At 35.6% G+C, this 15,259-nt stretch overlaps 1 protein-coding gene across 2 annotated transcripts; it reads right to left on the bottom strand.

Annotated features, from left to right (window-relative positions):
• Positions 1 to 530: 530 nt before the first annotated feature.
• Positions 531 to 11,403, bottom strand: LOC121423966 (phospholipase A2-like). 2 transcript variants are annotated; one of them, XM_041619520.1, is made up of 5 exons: positions 11,203 to 11,403; positions 8,570 to 8,633; positions 8,091 to 8,244; positions 3,960 to 4,087; positions 531 to 2,167 (listed from the first exon to the last, which is right to left on the bottom strand). In XM_041619520.1, exons 1-5 carry the CDS (start codon positions 11,386 to 11,388, stop codon positions 2,034 to 2,036), a joined length of 666 nt encoding a protein of 221 aa, XP_041475454.1. In that variant the 5' UTR covers positions 11,389 to 11,403; the 3' UTR covers positions 531 to 2,033. The 2 variants fall into 2 exon arrangements, with proteins under 2 accessions (XP_041475454.1, XP_041475455.1); XM_041619521.1 differs by lacking the exon at positions 11,203 to 11,403 and adding an exon at positions 11,017 to 11,156.
• Positions 11,404 to 15,259: the final 3,856 nt, after the last annotated feature.

Here is a 15,259-nt window from a genome sequence, read left to right as displayed (position 1 = left end):
ATTTACCTAGACGTAAAATGTTTCATAGGTAATTGGTTATATACCAGCTTGGCGTTTACCAGCAAAATGCTGTCCTGCCGAGTTCCTACTGGAGTTCCCACAAACAGAAACAGAAACTCTTCTCCTTTCCGATTCCACTGTATTTTCTTTCTTCAATCCGCTCTCCCGCCCACGCACCCCCCCCCCTCTCTCTCTCTCTCTCTCTCTCTCCCTCTCTCTCTCTCTATATATATATATTTCTCTTCTCGGCTTTCTCTCCCTCTTTCTGCATTCTCACTAGGTAAATAAATAAATTTCGCTCTATCACGCGATAGGAAAAATAAAGTATTCAATGACTCGCATTATTCAATTACAACTTCTAATTTACAAAATAATTATTTAATTAAAAGTATTTCAAAATATGACAATATGATATCAAAAAAATATTATTTTGGCATAACTGTCTACGAACATTAAGGCCTAATGATTATTACCATGAACATACTTTATTTCATATAGTGTGATGCATTCTGTTGTTTTTTCTAACAAAATCCTGTTTATTCTCTTTGATTTATAACTTTCTCATTTCGATATCATACTGCCATTTTTCACTGCTTTCTTAAATTCTTTCTATTTCATCTAAACCCGTCATTATGCATTCATATAACTGTACATTTAAAATACACCTGTTTCAATACTTTCCGGAAGTCTTTCACACTGTAAAAACACCGTTTAAGATTTTAAGCACGTTGTTTAAGCCCGTCCCTCTAACAACTACTGTTTAAACTTTTTGAACAAATGTTTAGACTTTTTAAACAACTGTTTAAACTTTTTAAACGAGTTGTTTAAAAAGTTTAAACAAAACAGTTTAAACAATCTGTTGTTAGAGTGACAGGCTAAAACAACGTGCAATTTTTTAACTGTGTATTACATGTTTTATCCTTACATCCACACTTCATTATAATGGTTGTTGTAACAGTGCCCACACAGCAAAAACTGTGGTGTTAACCGGTGTACATAGAGGACCACACCAGTTATTTTACACCGGTGTTAAATTGGTGGTGTTAGTTTTACACCTATAAGTGTTATTACAACACCTATGGTTGTTACATTTACACTCTTTGGTGTTATGTTCAATCTCTAGGGTGTTATTTCAACACCTCAGGGTGTGGTCCTCTATTAACACCAATTGGTGTCAGTTTTAACACCACAGTTTTTACAGTGCACAGGGCTATATTCACACAAGTTTATATACAATTATGATGGTATCACTCATCCAATACTATTTTCATGAATAATCAAAACCTTTTGGTGGGAGTTACATGAGCTTTATATTCAACTGGAATCGCAGTTTTTTTTCCAAGTTTCTCTTTCTATTAACAGAAACCCCTGATCAAGATAAAATGATGAGACATTCTCGAAAAGATTCGAAAAATAGGAGTTTCTCAGTTTCTCTTGATTGTCGAAAATCTAATAATATATATTGATTCATATAAATATAAAGCACACAGATTGGATGTAAGTGATATAGCGGCTAAAGTCACATTGTGATAAAGGCTACACAGATTACTCATGACCCTATTAATGTAAAGCTAGTTGCATAGTTAGAATGTAATTCAGTAAAAGAAAAGTATCATACCGCCCTTTCACACGGTAAAAAAAAATCGTAATTTGAAAGATGATACCAGTGAAAAGGCTAATGACGGATTTTTAGCACGTTTGAAACCGAACTAGAATCACAAGTTCAAATTCTACACCGGAGGTGAATTCCAGTTACGGTACGAATGATTCTATATAAAGACGAATTGCAATCATCAGTACAATGTCTGATGATTCAAGATTCACGTGTGAAAAGGCCCATAGTTACTTCGTACTCCGCACGAAGCCACCGTTTTCTGTACTAATCATAAATATCAATTTGACTAGAAAAAAAATCGACATTGTCTAATTGAGGCTCTATTCAAGGCTCTATCGTATAAAATGATTATTAATCATCTCTAAAAATGGGTGATTTTTTTTAAATAGTAGTCATTTCGAGGCATCGGTGAGTGTTTTTACTTTCCTGTAGTCACGCAGGATGATTTACTCACATCCTTATGCTCCTTGTGATATTCATTAATACCAAAACAATGGGCTACTTCGGCGTCGCATTTGCACAGTCTGTACTTGCAATCATCCGAGTGCGATGCTGTAAGGAAAAACAAGACTAATTAAAAAAGGTGTAATACAAAAAAATGACTTCCTAATAAAAGACATAAACTGATACAATAATTAGAGAAGTAACATGGTCTTGGCATGGTCTGGTTTCTTAGTATAGGACCCACGGATGCCGATATAATAACCGTTATCTTTATGTTGAGTGCCTACAGCTATTAATTGAAAAGTCGCATTTTTACACTGTCTTGTTTGGATAACTCGGGAGGGCATCGATCCCACAACCTCCCGTTCATGAGACGGGAGACCTATAGCACCCAGACAGGCAAACTGGATGGGAGTGATGAGGAATGAGTGGGGAATGGGGTTCAAATATAGAATCATAATATTGATCTGTATATCCATAACCCTTTTCTGATGAGCTCACTTGTAGAACACAATGAATGAATACAAAGACTAAAAGTTTTAAAAACCTACAATCACACATCGCAGAAAAGGAAAGTTTTTTTTATTTTAAGCAAATGCACTCATTTGACATTGAACGAAATAATATTATGTAATCCTCAAATTCTATTTTAATGTATCCCCCTAAAGTGTAAATGATGTCAATCTTGCTCAGATTTACAGAACGATCATTAGCCAATCCGTGAAAATGCACTTGTTTAATGAAATTATGGAAATGCAATCATCATATGTTAAAGAAACAGGGCTTAGTTATTCCTTGGCCAAGCATATACACATACCTGGATGCATTTTTTGTATATTGTAGATATTTGATTGAGGTCTCCCCCCCCCCAAGAAAAATAATAAGTTAATAAATAAATAATAAAATATCTTAATACCAAAAAGTATTTTTGTTTCTGTAAAACTTATTAATTTATCATTTTGCCACTTCCCTTTTCCCTGTTACTGCTTCTTGTGCAACCATCTTGAGTTAATAATAATATAGGATTTATATTGCGCACATTTCCACCTTGTTAGGTGCCCAAGGCGCTCCTATATTACCCGGCTAAGCTAGGCGTTCATAGCGCACACAGCTTCTTAAGGAATTACTTCCTACCGGTACCCATTTACCTCACCTGGGTCGAGTGCAGCACATCGTGGATCAGTTTCTTGCTGAAGGAAATTACGCCATGGCTGGGATTCGAACCCACGACCCTCTGTTTCAAAGTCCGAAGACTAATCCACTGGGCCACAACGCTCCACATGTTCGTGTGATTTGCAATCATTCATTAATCCTTTGTAAATTTTGCAATTGATTTTTTTTATAATAACAAGTGGAATGCCTCTGGCCGTCTCACCTGCATCACGCGGTTCAATATAGCAGCAGTGCTGATTTTGAATACTACTCTAACTCGCACAAGATGTTCAGTGATACATGGTTACTCTTATGTCCAAGTTTAATGAACTAGACCACTTTTTATGAACTAGACCAATAAACTTACAGAGATATGATGGTTATTCGACAAAAAACCCCAACATGGCCAAAGTTCATTGACCTTACATGACCTTTGACCTTGATCATGTGACCTGAAACTCGCACAGGATGTTCAGTGATACTTGATTACTCTTATGTACAAGTTTCATGAATCAGATCCATAAACTTTCAAAGTTATGATGGTAATTCAACAGATACACCCAATTCTAGTTCTAACTCGGTCCATATACTTTCTAAGTTATGACGTCATTTCAAAAACTTAACCTCAGGTTAAGATTTGATGTTGACGCCGCCGCCGCCGTCGGAAAAGCGGCGCCTATAGTCTCACTTTGCTTCGCAGGTGAGACAAAAACAGAATTTTTGAAAAAGAAATAAGAGTCATACTTACTGCACTTGATGAGTTTAACTCCATTTTCTGTGACCTTCTCATACCCGTAACTCTGATGAAGCTTGTTACGTGGGCAGTGATTATCCCTTACCAGATTCTCATAACACTGGTTGTGCCTCATACAACACCTACAAGAGAGAAGCAATCGAGAAGTAATGATAATAATAGCTGTATTTATAAAGCGCCTTTTGCATGAGGATACAAAGCGCTACTAATATTACCCCGGCTGTAGCTCGAGCCACCATCACCGGCGCTCAGTGCATGCAAGGAATTAATCCTGATGTCGGGTACCCATTCACCTCACCTGGGTCGAGTGCAGCACAGTGCGGATAAATTTCTTGCTGAAGGAAAACACGCCATGGTTAGGATTCGAACCCACGACCCTCTGTTTGAAAGGCGAGATTCAAAACCACTAGACCATGACGCGCCCACATTCAAGTACATTCAAAAGACTGTCTAAATCTTTGACAAAATAAGTGAAAGCAACTCATTTTCATCCCATGATTCATTAATAATTTTTTTTTATGTTATTTTATTTCCTCGAGCGCCATATACGGATAAATATCACATCAATATAATAAATAAATGTCGTCCCGTTCCATTCTTGAGCAGTGGCTTCAAAAAGAGAGAGAACAGAAAGTGGTATTTTATTTTGATTGAGTGGTCGGACATCCAATCAGAATAGATTTACGTGTAAAACAGTATCCAATGAATAACGATTGTATATACCCTCTACACCAGTAGCGTACCTAGGATTTTCCACAGGTTTTTAGTTTCTTTTCGAAAAAGTTAACACCTCCTAGCTGCTCCCCCCCCCCCCCAGCAAGAAATTCCTGCATATGGCCATGATAGATATTGCAATGCTTCGGTGCACTGTTGGCATGAATTCGGTGAACTTGAATGGGAATGCCAGTGACCTAGCATGGCAACAAAACTGAATCTGAATACAATAGAGTTCATGTGAGTATTGAATGGGTAAGATCACCAGAGGCATGAAAGTTCAACAAACTTTAGGTGAAAAAAAATCAAGTGACTTCCTGTTATTGAATCCAAAAGCGATCAAGTAATATCACTATTTAGTAGTTCTGTCGTGAATTTCCATTCAGTATGGCAACTAACACGAGTGTCTGTCAGGATGGGATACACTGAATAAATTTAGAATAAACGTAAAGAATAGCAATTTTAAAATTCAAGAAGAAGAACAAACTTTAGGTGAAACGTAATGCATTATCACTGAGTGCAACAGCTATCAAGGAATATCATAATTGTATCATGTTGGAATTCCATTTAACAGACGAGGAAATGTTTGAAATAAACCTTAGAAATATAATGGCAATCTAAATAAGGAAATAACACTTTAGGTGAAACATTATCAAGTACATACAATATGTTATTGAGTGCAACAACTATACAATTATATACAATTTTGTATCCTGTTGAAAATCCCCACATATGGCATTTATCAATTTAATAGGCGAGGCCAGGATAAAGAATAGCAATTCAAATCAATAATCATCAAGAAAAAAAACAGTATGACGCGCAGACAACATATAAAACAGGTAATTGGCGAGATCTCCATTCAGCTTCCATTGGTAAAACGACAATTACCTCGTTGGTCTGCACTTTTATTGGTTAAATATAATCGTATTTCTCATTATCTGTGTAATAAGTTGGTCTTATTTCAACTTCGTCTATGATTATTCACTTTGTCAAATGAAAATTTGGTTCATAAGCAGTTCATTTAACCATAATGGACTACACAGTAAAAAGAAAAATAGCATGTTGTTTTGAGCCTGATGTCACTCTAACAATAAACTTTTTTGTAATTGTTTAACCTTTTTGAACAACTTATTTAAAAAATATAAACACTTGTTTAAAAAGGTTTAAACAGCAGTTGAGTTAAACAGAGTGACGGGCTTGTACGTGCTTTGTAACAGTGTTTTTACAGTATAAGTGGTCTTAAACCACGTACAAGTATCATACACGGGTACAGTCCCACCAGGGGGGGGGGGCAGCCTAAAGCACCCCCCCCCCCTCGTTATTCGAAAGAAGCCCCGATGGTCATCAATGCAAGCGTATTATTATTGATCACCTGAAAACAGGATTTACACACCCCTGTATGGCGCGAGCGTCAAGTTGCATATCAAATTTAAACTTTCTACATTTTCCGAGCCAAGCAGGTACGTCATTTAATCTAGAGAAGGTATTTTGTTTCTCAATATTTAAAAAGCCGATGGTTTTTAGACATTACATGCATCACCTACCATATGGAATGCATGGTGATTGCTTTCGATGTACTCTATCAAGTCCATGGATCGGAGGGTATTCATAAATATTGAATAAAAAATACCAGCGCCTATCACAAGAACAAAAAATATGCCGTTTCTTTCCCCTACCATAACATAATTTAGATTCAGGGGTAGCCATGTGTTTATCATCATTATCGTTATTAATCCTCATTATAGTTTCAAAGTACTCATTACCTTACTTTTGCTTTAAAAAAAATCGTCGTTTTATGATCTTTGAACAAAAGTGCCCCTTGCCGCCCTATCTCTAGATACGCCCCTGCCCTAATTATGTTCCAATACGGTTTGCTAAAATCGTCCTTTCTTCGGGTATAGCACGGCCTTCAACTGTATGTAGTCATCAGTCATGTTTGTTATAGATATCTCCATACTTAATCACACTCAACGTAAGTAGTATCATTGTCCTTCTGTATTTTAAATGATAATTAATCATGATTGTAGGGTGGTGGGGAGGATGGATAGTCCCCCCTCAAAAAAATATGATAATAATGATAATAAATAAATATTTTCTAAACATTTCCCTGATTCATTTTACCTCATCAGTGATCTTTATTCACAAAATATATATATGAAAAACAATCAAATTCAAACATATCATGAAAAATCATAAATAAAATAGTATTAAAAAACTAGTTAGATGAATAGATAAATGAATTATATATATGAACAAAATCTTTCAAATTTTCGTAAAGCGTCAAAGCTTCTGCGCTCTTGCGGGGTGGGGAAGTACCCGCCCCCCCCCCCCCAATCCTTCCCACCCGCTCATGCGACAATTTCTGCACATTCTTCTAGAGCTCAGTCCATCTCGACACATACCACTCAGGCACTGAATAAATTCCTGGTTAAATACTGCCCTTTAACCTATTTACTAATCAGTTAGTTTAAGTTAAGAACAATGGATTGGACTTTGACTTTTCATTTGAGATTCAATCAGGGGTTGGTTTAAATCTCGACATCAAAGACTCCGTCACGTACGTGATTGAACTGTTTTAATTTCACGAAGATATAGCCTTTCTCAATATGTTTAGATTATTTTAGAGGCCATCATATTGTATTATTATATTATTGTATTGTATTTATACTTTGTTTATATATTTATAGTCCTGAGGAAGATCATGCATTTATCGAAAGCTTGATTAAATGGAGAAGCAAGGAGCAACGACCACTTCGTAGTCATTTTTTCCTCTATATATATATATATATATATATATATATATATATATATATATATATATATATCAGGAATGCGAAACAAATTCACGAGTAATGCAGTTTTTGTAATGCCAACAATTAAGTTCTTTTATTTATTGAATAAAAGAACTTAATTGTTGGCATTACAAAAACTGCATTACTCGTGAATTTGTTTCGCATTCCTGATGTCTTTTTATTGCCAATACGTGGAAAAACAAGATGCTTATATATATATATATATATATATATATATATATATATATATATATATATATATATATTCTAAAGAACATTTTCACGCCGTCATCATTGCTTATTTTAGTACCTCAAACATCCCTTTCACAATTTTCGTCACCATATCATCATCATCATCATGACGTTGGTGGTGATTATGATGATGAGGAGGATAAGAATAACGATGATGATGATGTTGATGTTGTTGATGATGATGATGATGATAATGATGATGATGATGTTGATGATGATGATGGTGATGATGATGATGATGATGATGACGAAGATGATGACGATAATGATGATGATAATGATAATGTTGATGATGATGATGATGATGATGATGGTGATGCCCGGTGGTGATGATGATGATGAGATCATCCATTACCCATATACCTACTCATCAATCTTGTCTAGGGGCTCCATTCCTCCAATAGGAAACTTTTCATTGCAGTAACATCCATAATTTTGGAACTTTCGAGCACCGACGATCCACCCTACACTTCGAACAGTCCACGTAATCATATGTCCGATGTCCATATTACTGCTTTCCACTGAAAAGAGAAGGATTCAATTTGATAATATAATCTCAAAAATAAGGTTGAGTTAATTATGTACCTTATATTGAATTACTAGGGGGAACATGCAAATTTGTTGGGTACACATTAGATTTATAAAAAAAATCGTTTACACACCATAGAGTCATTTGTATATCACGTGTGTGGTACAAAATTGTTTTATGAAATTAAGCAATACTTTTAAAATACAAGGATGTTTTTATATTACGTCTTTATGACATTGCAATAAATGCAATAATTGTCTGATTTCCTCTATTTATTATAAATTTCTAATCAACGGAACCTCTCGTATTTTTCTTACCTGTTGAAATGCATGTCAATGACAGCACAACGATGACCAATAGCCCTAATCGTTCCATTGTGATCTATAAAGGGGGGGTACAAAAATATGAAAAAAAATATTAAAAACACATTTACATTATTTACATCTATGACAGTTGCTTACACTAGCGTACCTAAGGGGGGGGGCAGGGGGCAAACTGCCCCCTGACGAGTCACAACTGATGCAGGGGACGTACCCTGCCCCCCTCACAAGTTTTGAGAAGCAAAATTAATAATTTGTAATGAAAAATGCAATGAAAACAGACGTGTGCCCCATCTTTTGAACTTAAAGACCTTCTTTTTTCTTTTTCTTTTTTTTTTGCTTGTCAATTTTTTTCGCGGACAAGGTATCCTCCAAAAATTTTGTCCCCTTTTGGAAAATCCTAGTTGCTCATCTTAAACGTGCAATCTGGAAAGGAAACAAAATGATCTAGGGCGACGTCAAGGCATTTTTGTAAGGGGCGACCAAACGATTATGGCATGGGCCCTACCTGACAAAATTTTACTGGAGGGCCAAATAATTTCTGTCAAGCACAAGAAGAGGTCAAGGGTCACCACCGACCTTCGAAATTACCTTCCCAGTTCAAAATCATTTTCATCTCCTTTTTTATTCATCGGTTGAAAAATCATATGGGTAGCCCCCCCCCCCTGTCCCCCGCCCAACACTGTACAAATATATAGGCTGGTCGACCTATGAATAAGGAATGAAACAAAATTACATATATCATCAATTGCTTTTCAACCTAGTTGGCAGGCTCATAGTTGAATTGTCAACAGGTAATAATAAACTGGTTGAAATATATCGTTAGTGCGTCTCTGTAATATGGAAATAGAGCTTATCAAAAGACATAGCTTTGATTTTACTTGAAAACACATGGCTGCAGAATTAAAGGAGAGAAATGCGGAAGAAAAGACGCATATTTTAGTTCTGATCATCAATGCTCGTATCTCGTAGGTCTAGTTTAGCTTCGTCTCAGCTCATGAAGCAGGTGGCATTTTTCCGTTTCAACTGGTTCCCATGACAACCAAAATATCATAAATTCATAACCGAGAACTGAAACGGATTAACAAAAAGGCATGCAGGTATAGTGTTGACTCGTTTACACTTGGCGCAATATAGAAATATCGAAGAGGCAAGAGTAAGTTCTATAATTCATAATTCGCTTTCGTCAGCCAAACGGAAACTTGTAGTTGATAGATATTAATTACATAATTATATGCATTTAAGTATGCTGTTTCAATACGTATACATATATCGTTATTCGTGATAAAACAGATCCAAGCGGACAATTTGGGATAGCTTTAATTCCAAATTGAATCTCTTCAGACTCTTCTCAAAACATTTCTCTTTAGGCCTACTTATTAATGCAGAGTATTGGCGCTTAATAAGTCAAATTGTGCTTATTATTTATTACATGTACATTTGGATAGTGTCTTTAAATAATCCACAATTTTACAAGCTTTGCTTTTTAGTGGATCCCCCTCATTTCCATATCCATTTATGCTCTATATTATACTGTTTTTTTTACGAAGTAAGAATGCCCTTCTGTAAAATTGTATTTGATTTGTATTGTTTTATATTACTTTGTATTATGTTTTGAATGGAAATGAAATAAAAGAATTGAATTGAATTGAATGTATACAAGAAAAACATGAGTCATAAAACGTTATTAATAATGCTAATAATAATAATGACAACAATAATTTTCAAATAATGATGATGATAATAATATAATAATAATAGTAACAGTAATTATGATATTGATAATAATAATAATGATAATAATAATAATAACATCTCCAATGGCACTATGAAGGTCTGAATAAACGTTTCGGTGTCTCATTCAGCTGCCATATGAATTTAAAGTCAGCGACTATATCTATGTGTCAAAACAGATGATAAGATATAATTTCTATCTTTTTATCAATTTTATTACAAGAACATTGAACCATAATGTTGACATACACTGTCGGCGTCGGTCATTTGAATTTGATCTCGGGACGATCTAAAGTCTTATCTGTAATATTTTTTTTCTATTCTTTGTGCGTAAATATGACACCTTATCTTATCCGTGACTGCATGATGGTTTATTTTGTGAAAATAATTTCGTTATAAATATTCATTGAACTTACCCCCCCCCCCCTTCTATCAAATCTTTATTTAAGTGTATAGGCACAGGAAGTTTTGAGAGTTGCAAAAAATAAAACGAAACACAAACTGCATTGCTGCATATCATATGCCAAGTCATCAAAATGCATGCCAATTCACGTTAAACATATTTACATCGTTATTCATACCATCCTATACATATATCACAGTAACATATCCGGGATAATTATATATTAATAATATTCACACTAAAAACCAATACACGTAGGAGTTTACGTACTGGCCAATAATCATGAGAATATGATTACAGTCATTACCTTAATGATCGCTGATCAAAATGTTAAACGTTGAAAAAATAACTGAAATGGTAATCATCTTCACAATATTTACGGTGACGCCATTTTTAGTGCTTCACTCCGCCATAAACACTGAACAACTCTCGCATATAGAAACCGAATTAAAAGAAACACACAAAAACCCGACGTCATAAGAGGTGAACTTACCAATAGCCGTTCTCCCGCAGCGCTGATGAGTTGCGTGTAGAAGCAGTGAAGCAAAGACAGGACAATGGACTGCCTCTGATGAATGCGAACTGGCTCAGCTCTCTGCTCAGCTATCGATAGAATACAGTGTGACCTTCGAAGATGAACTCTAACCAGTTTCGGTTCAACAATGAAAAAAGCAAACATGAAATTGTTGCTAAGTGGCTGAGTTTTCGAGTTTAGAGCAATTATCACGTCTATGGAAATTGGTTGGTCCGGGAGGATTATTGGTGAGGGCGAGGGGGGGGGGGGTAAATCTATTTTTCCATTCCCCTAAAAAAAATACCCCCCAAAGTGAAATAATACTAATGATAATAAATAATAATCAAACTCCAGCAATGTATGCCAACATGTCCATGGGTTGACACATCTCTTAGCATGCATGATGCTAATGAATTAACGTACGTTGGACCAAAATAAGGGGACATGATATGTGCCCCCTTCTGCCCCCCTTATACCCCAATGTAATCTACGCCGATGTGTCGATGACAATTAAAAGAACACTCTGAAAATAGAAATGGAATGAATGCCATCTGATAAACTGGTCGAGATAAGCAGGACAAGGTTAGGGCCTTTCGTAAAATGGGCATATATATAGGTCGATTTTTTTTCCAATTCTGCGGAGGGCCCAATCAATCAAACAAACAAAGATAACAAGCAATTTTCTTCAACATTACTCTTGATAGTTTGTAGATTTAAAGGAGATGGTTTAAATTTCTTCCAATTTTGTACACAAATAATTTTACATTTCACAATCATGGTAGATACCAGGGGTGGGACTTGCCACCGACCCGTTTTTTTTTTTTGTGGCAATAATTGCTTCTACGATGGTGACCTTTGCTCGACATAATTTTTGTGTACACCACTGGACCTCACTAGTCAACACTGGATCCGTCTCACTGAGGTGAGTTATGTACCCCCACCCCGGGGACCCCTCCCTTTCTCTTCGGCACACCCGATGACAATGGCACATGCCCCTTTCGCCATCCATCCCTCAAAACACATAAAATATCGGGGGGGGGGGTTTAAGGATATTGTTGGGTACATGGGGTTGAAAGTTATTACCAATAGGGTTATCGATCCCCAAAGACGTAGGAAGCCCAAAATTTTGAGGGGGCTAGATATGTCACATCGCGTAAAATTTATAAGAAGTTGCAAGCGAGTGAAGTGAGCAAGCTAAAAATTTCAACATTTTTATTACAAAAATCAAATTTTGTGATAGATTTTGAAATAATGTCCAGAAAATAATATCATTCAGTATTTCACCCCTCTCTCCTTCCTTTTCTTTTTATTCTTGGTCGTGAACCCCCCCCCCCGAGTTCGTATACAGTGGATATGGCATGAACAATAAAACAATCATTGTTTTGAGGTCATTTTTTCCGTTAGCCTACATTTCACTATCACAGGTCATGGAAGCTTTATATGATAAAAGAGCATTTGGATAGATGGTGAAACCATGCATTGACATAGTAAAGTCAATGCTAAACATCTCAGATACATCATGGACCTACTTGTGATAGGTCCATGGCTACATGTACCTGTCAGATTAAGTGATCATACGATAACCTACTGTCATTATTCTTATCATTTTGAGCAGACGATGCCCTCGTCACAACCCTACTGTTCAAACACACTTCAGAACTACTGTCAATCCATTAGAAGATAACTGGTATTTGATAGACGACATCGGGATGTCATTGTCATACGATAAATCATCAACAACTCCACGATGAAAGTTTATTGACCCCAGTGAAAGTTTCTTCACACCGGTCCAAGGGATGTTTGATCATGTGACTTATTGTTTACATTTTCGGATGGCTCACCTGATTTGCAAGTGTTCAGAAAAAGGAAAAGTTTGATGGAATGATTTGTAGGCCTGTTCAATTTTGAACTACCACAATAATGAAAACAAGTGTTGTATTTTATTTGTATAACAATCCTATTAAATAATGATTAACAACTAATCAAACATTATTTATTGATGTCCACCAAGCAAGGTGTAGGAGTTTTGTTTATATGATATATTTGTATGGTTTATTGAAACAAAAAGTCATATCCAAGGTGAAATCACAATATTCACAACTTATTATGACAGATCAGAGTTATTGTGACAGAAAAGGGCAATAATAATAACAAAAACAAAACATATTAAACAAAACAAGAAAACAATAAAGGTGTACAAAATAGCCTCAAAGGTGTGGGTACACATTGGGTAGAGAAAAATAGGCCTATGGGGGCGGTTTCTCATTCTCTGTCCGCTCCTTTCCTTCTCTCTCTTTAACAATATTGAAATCATAGGGGGTGGTCACCCTTGCCCCCACCTGTAGCGCCACCCTTTGTTTAGAAGAGTGTTGAGAATGAATCCCCTTCTAGAGAAAAATCAATAAATCTTTTTGTAAAATTTCCCTGGATTTTTAACAGATATAAATCATTTTTATTTCACATTACTGACATGACTAATAAACATGTCGGCACAGTGAGAGAGAACAATCCATTACGAATTGCCTACACTCATAAGAAACGAAGACACGGACAATGTTGATATAATCTCAAAGTGGAATTCATTATAACCCTTGACGTTTTTCGGTTGGCATTTCACGTCTGACATATTCCCCTCTGAACCCTTTAATGCATATTTCCCTACACAAGAACTCATCTCACATGATATAGGCCAACAAACTAATATTTGTACTCTATATCCTCTTAACAGGAAACAGTCGGTTATTCTGTGCAATGGCGTAACGAGCAAACAATTCTGAGGGGGCTGGATATGGCGTATAAATAAATTTAGAAAAATAAAGTGTATCGGTCAAAATGTATAACAAAGTTGTGAGCGTGAAAAAAATCGTCATTTTCATCACAAATACCCATTTTTTGTGATAGATATGAACACAGTATTCAGAAAATAATATCGCATTTTAGCCTTTTCTCTTTCCTTTTTTTTCTTGGTTGTGAAAAATTGGGGGCAAGCGCCCCCCCCCCCCCATCTGTACGCCACTGATTCGGTGTACCATGCTTTTTTACCACTGTTTTTTTTGTTCTAATGAAAAGGATGGAATTTACATTTAAATAGCATTATCAGTCACGCATTGGGTCGAAGGACAACAAACATGACAAATATAGAAAGAATGAAGGACTATACTCGCTTATTGATATTTCTGTGGATCAGGGACAGTGGCAGCACCAGGATGTTTAAAACGGGGGGGGGGGGGGGCAAGTAGGAGTAAAAGGAAATTTGGGGGCAAAAGCGGGCAAGAATTTTTGACATACTTTTTTTCTTCAGTTTTCCAAAGTTCTGGGGGCAACTAGGGGAGCAACGCTCCTGACTGGTATGATTGTTACATCGATAATTAGAAACAAAAATACAATAGGAATCCATGTAATGCATATACTTTTTGATGAAACAAAGAAAAAATAATTTTTATTTGAAATGAAATAATGAAGCAATATATATACATTCAGAAAACCAATGGTAAAATTATAAGATATAAATAACTCTCTCATCAATGGTAAAATTATACATAATAATGATAGTGCTCGTAATAACGGTGATATGATGGTGATAGATAAATAAATAATGATATCATTGTTTCCAGTAATAACAATAATGAAAGCGATAATAATAACAACAAAATCATGATAATAATAGTAATGATTATCATTTATAACAAAGATGATGATAAAAATATGACTATAAATTTTCCTATTTCGTATAATAGTGAATTCCGTAAAATCTAACACATTTCACGACTAAAATTTATATCCATCTAACGAATCTGCCGAATAACTGTGCAATTTTTTCCATAAACATAATCTCAAAATAACAGAGAATATCCGATCAGTGTAATATGTTTAGTTGCTATTTTAATTTACATTGAGATTGATATAAAAATATCGATTTGTATGAATACATTAGTAATTACGGGGTGTCGTTTCAATGAAGGGCAGAAGAACTGACCCCTATGTTTGTTTTAAGTTTTCAAAACTTCATTATTAAAGATAGGAAAGGGTGAGTTGT

The sequence above is a fragment of the Lytechinus variegatus genome, chromosome 11 (genome assembly GCF_018143015.1).
Source record: "Lytechinus variegatus isolate NC3 chromosome 11, Lvar_3.0, whole genome shotgun sequence".
Classification (NCBI taxonomy): domain Eukaryota; kingdom Metazoa; phylum Echinodermata; class Echinoidea; order Temnopleuroida; family Toxopneustidae; genus Lytechinus; species Lytechinus variegatus.
This window is presented reverse-complemented; position numbering and strand designations above follow the sequence as displayed.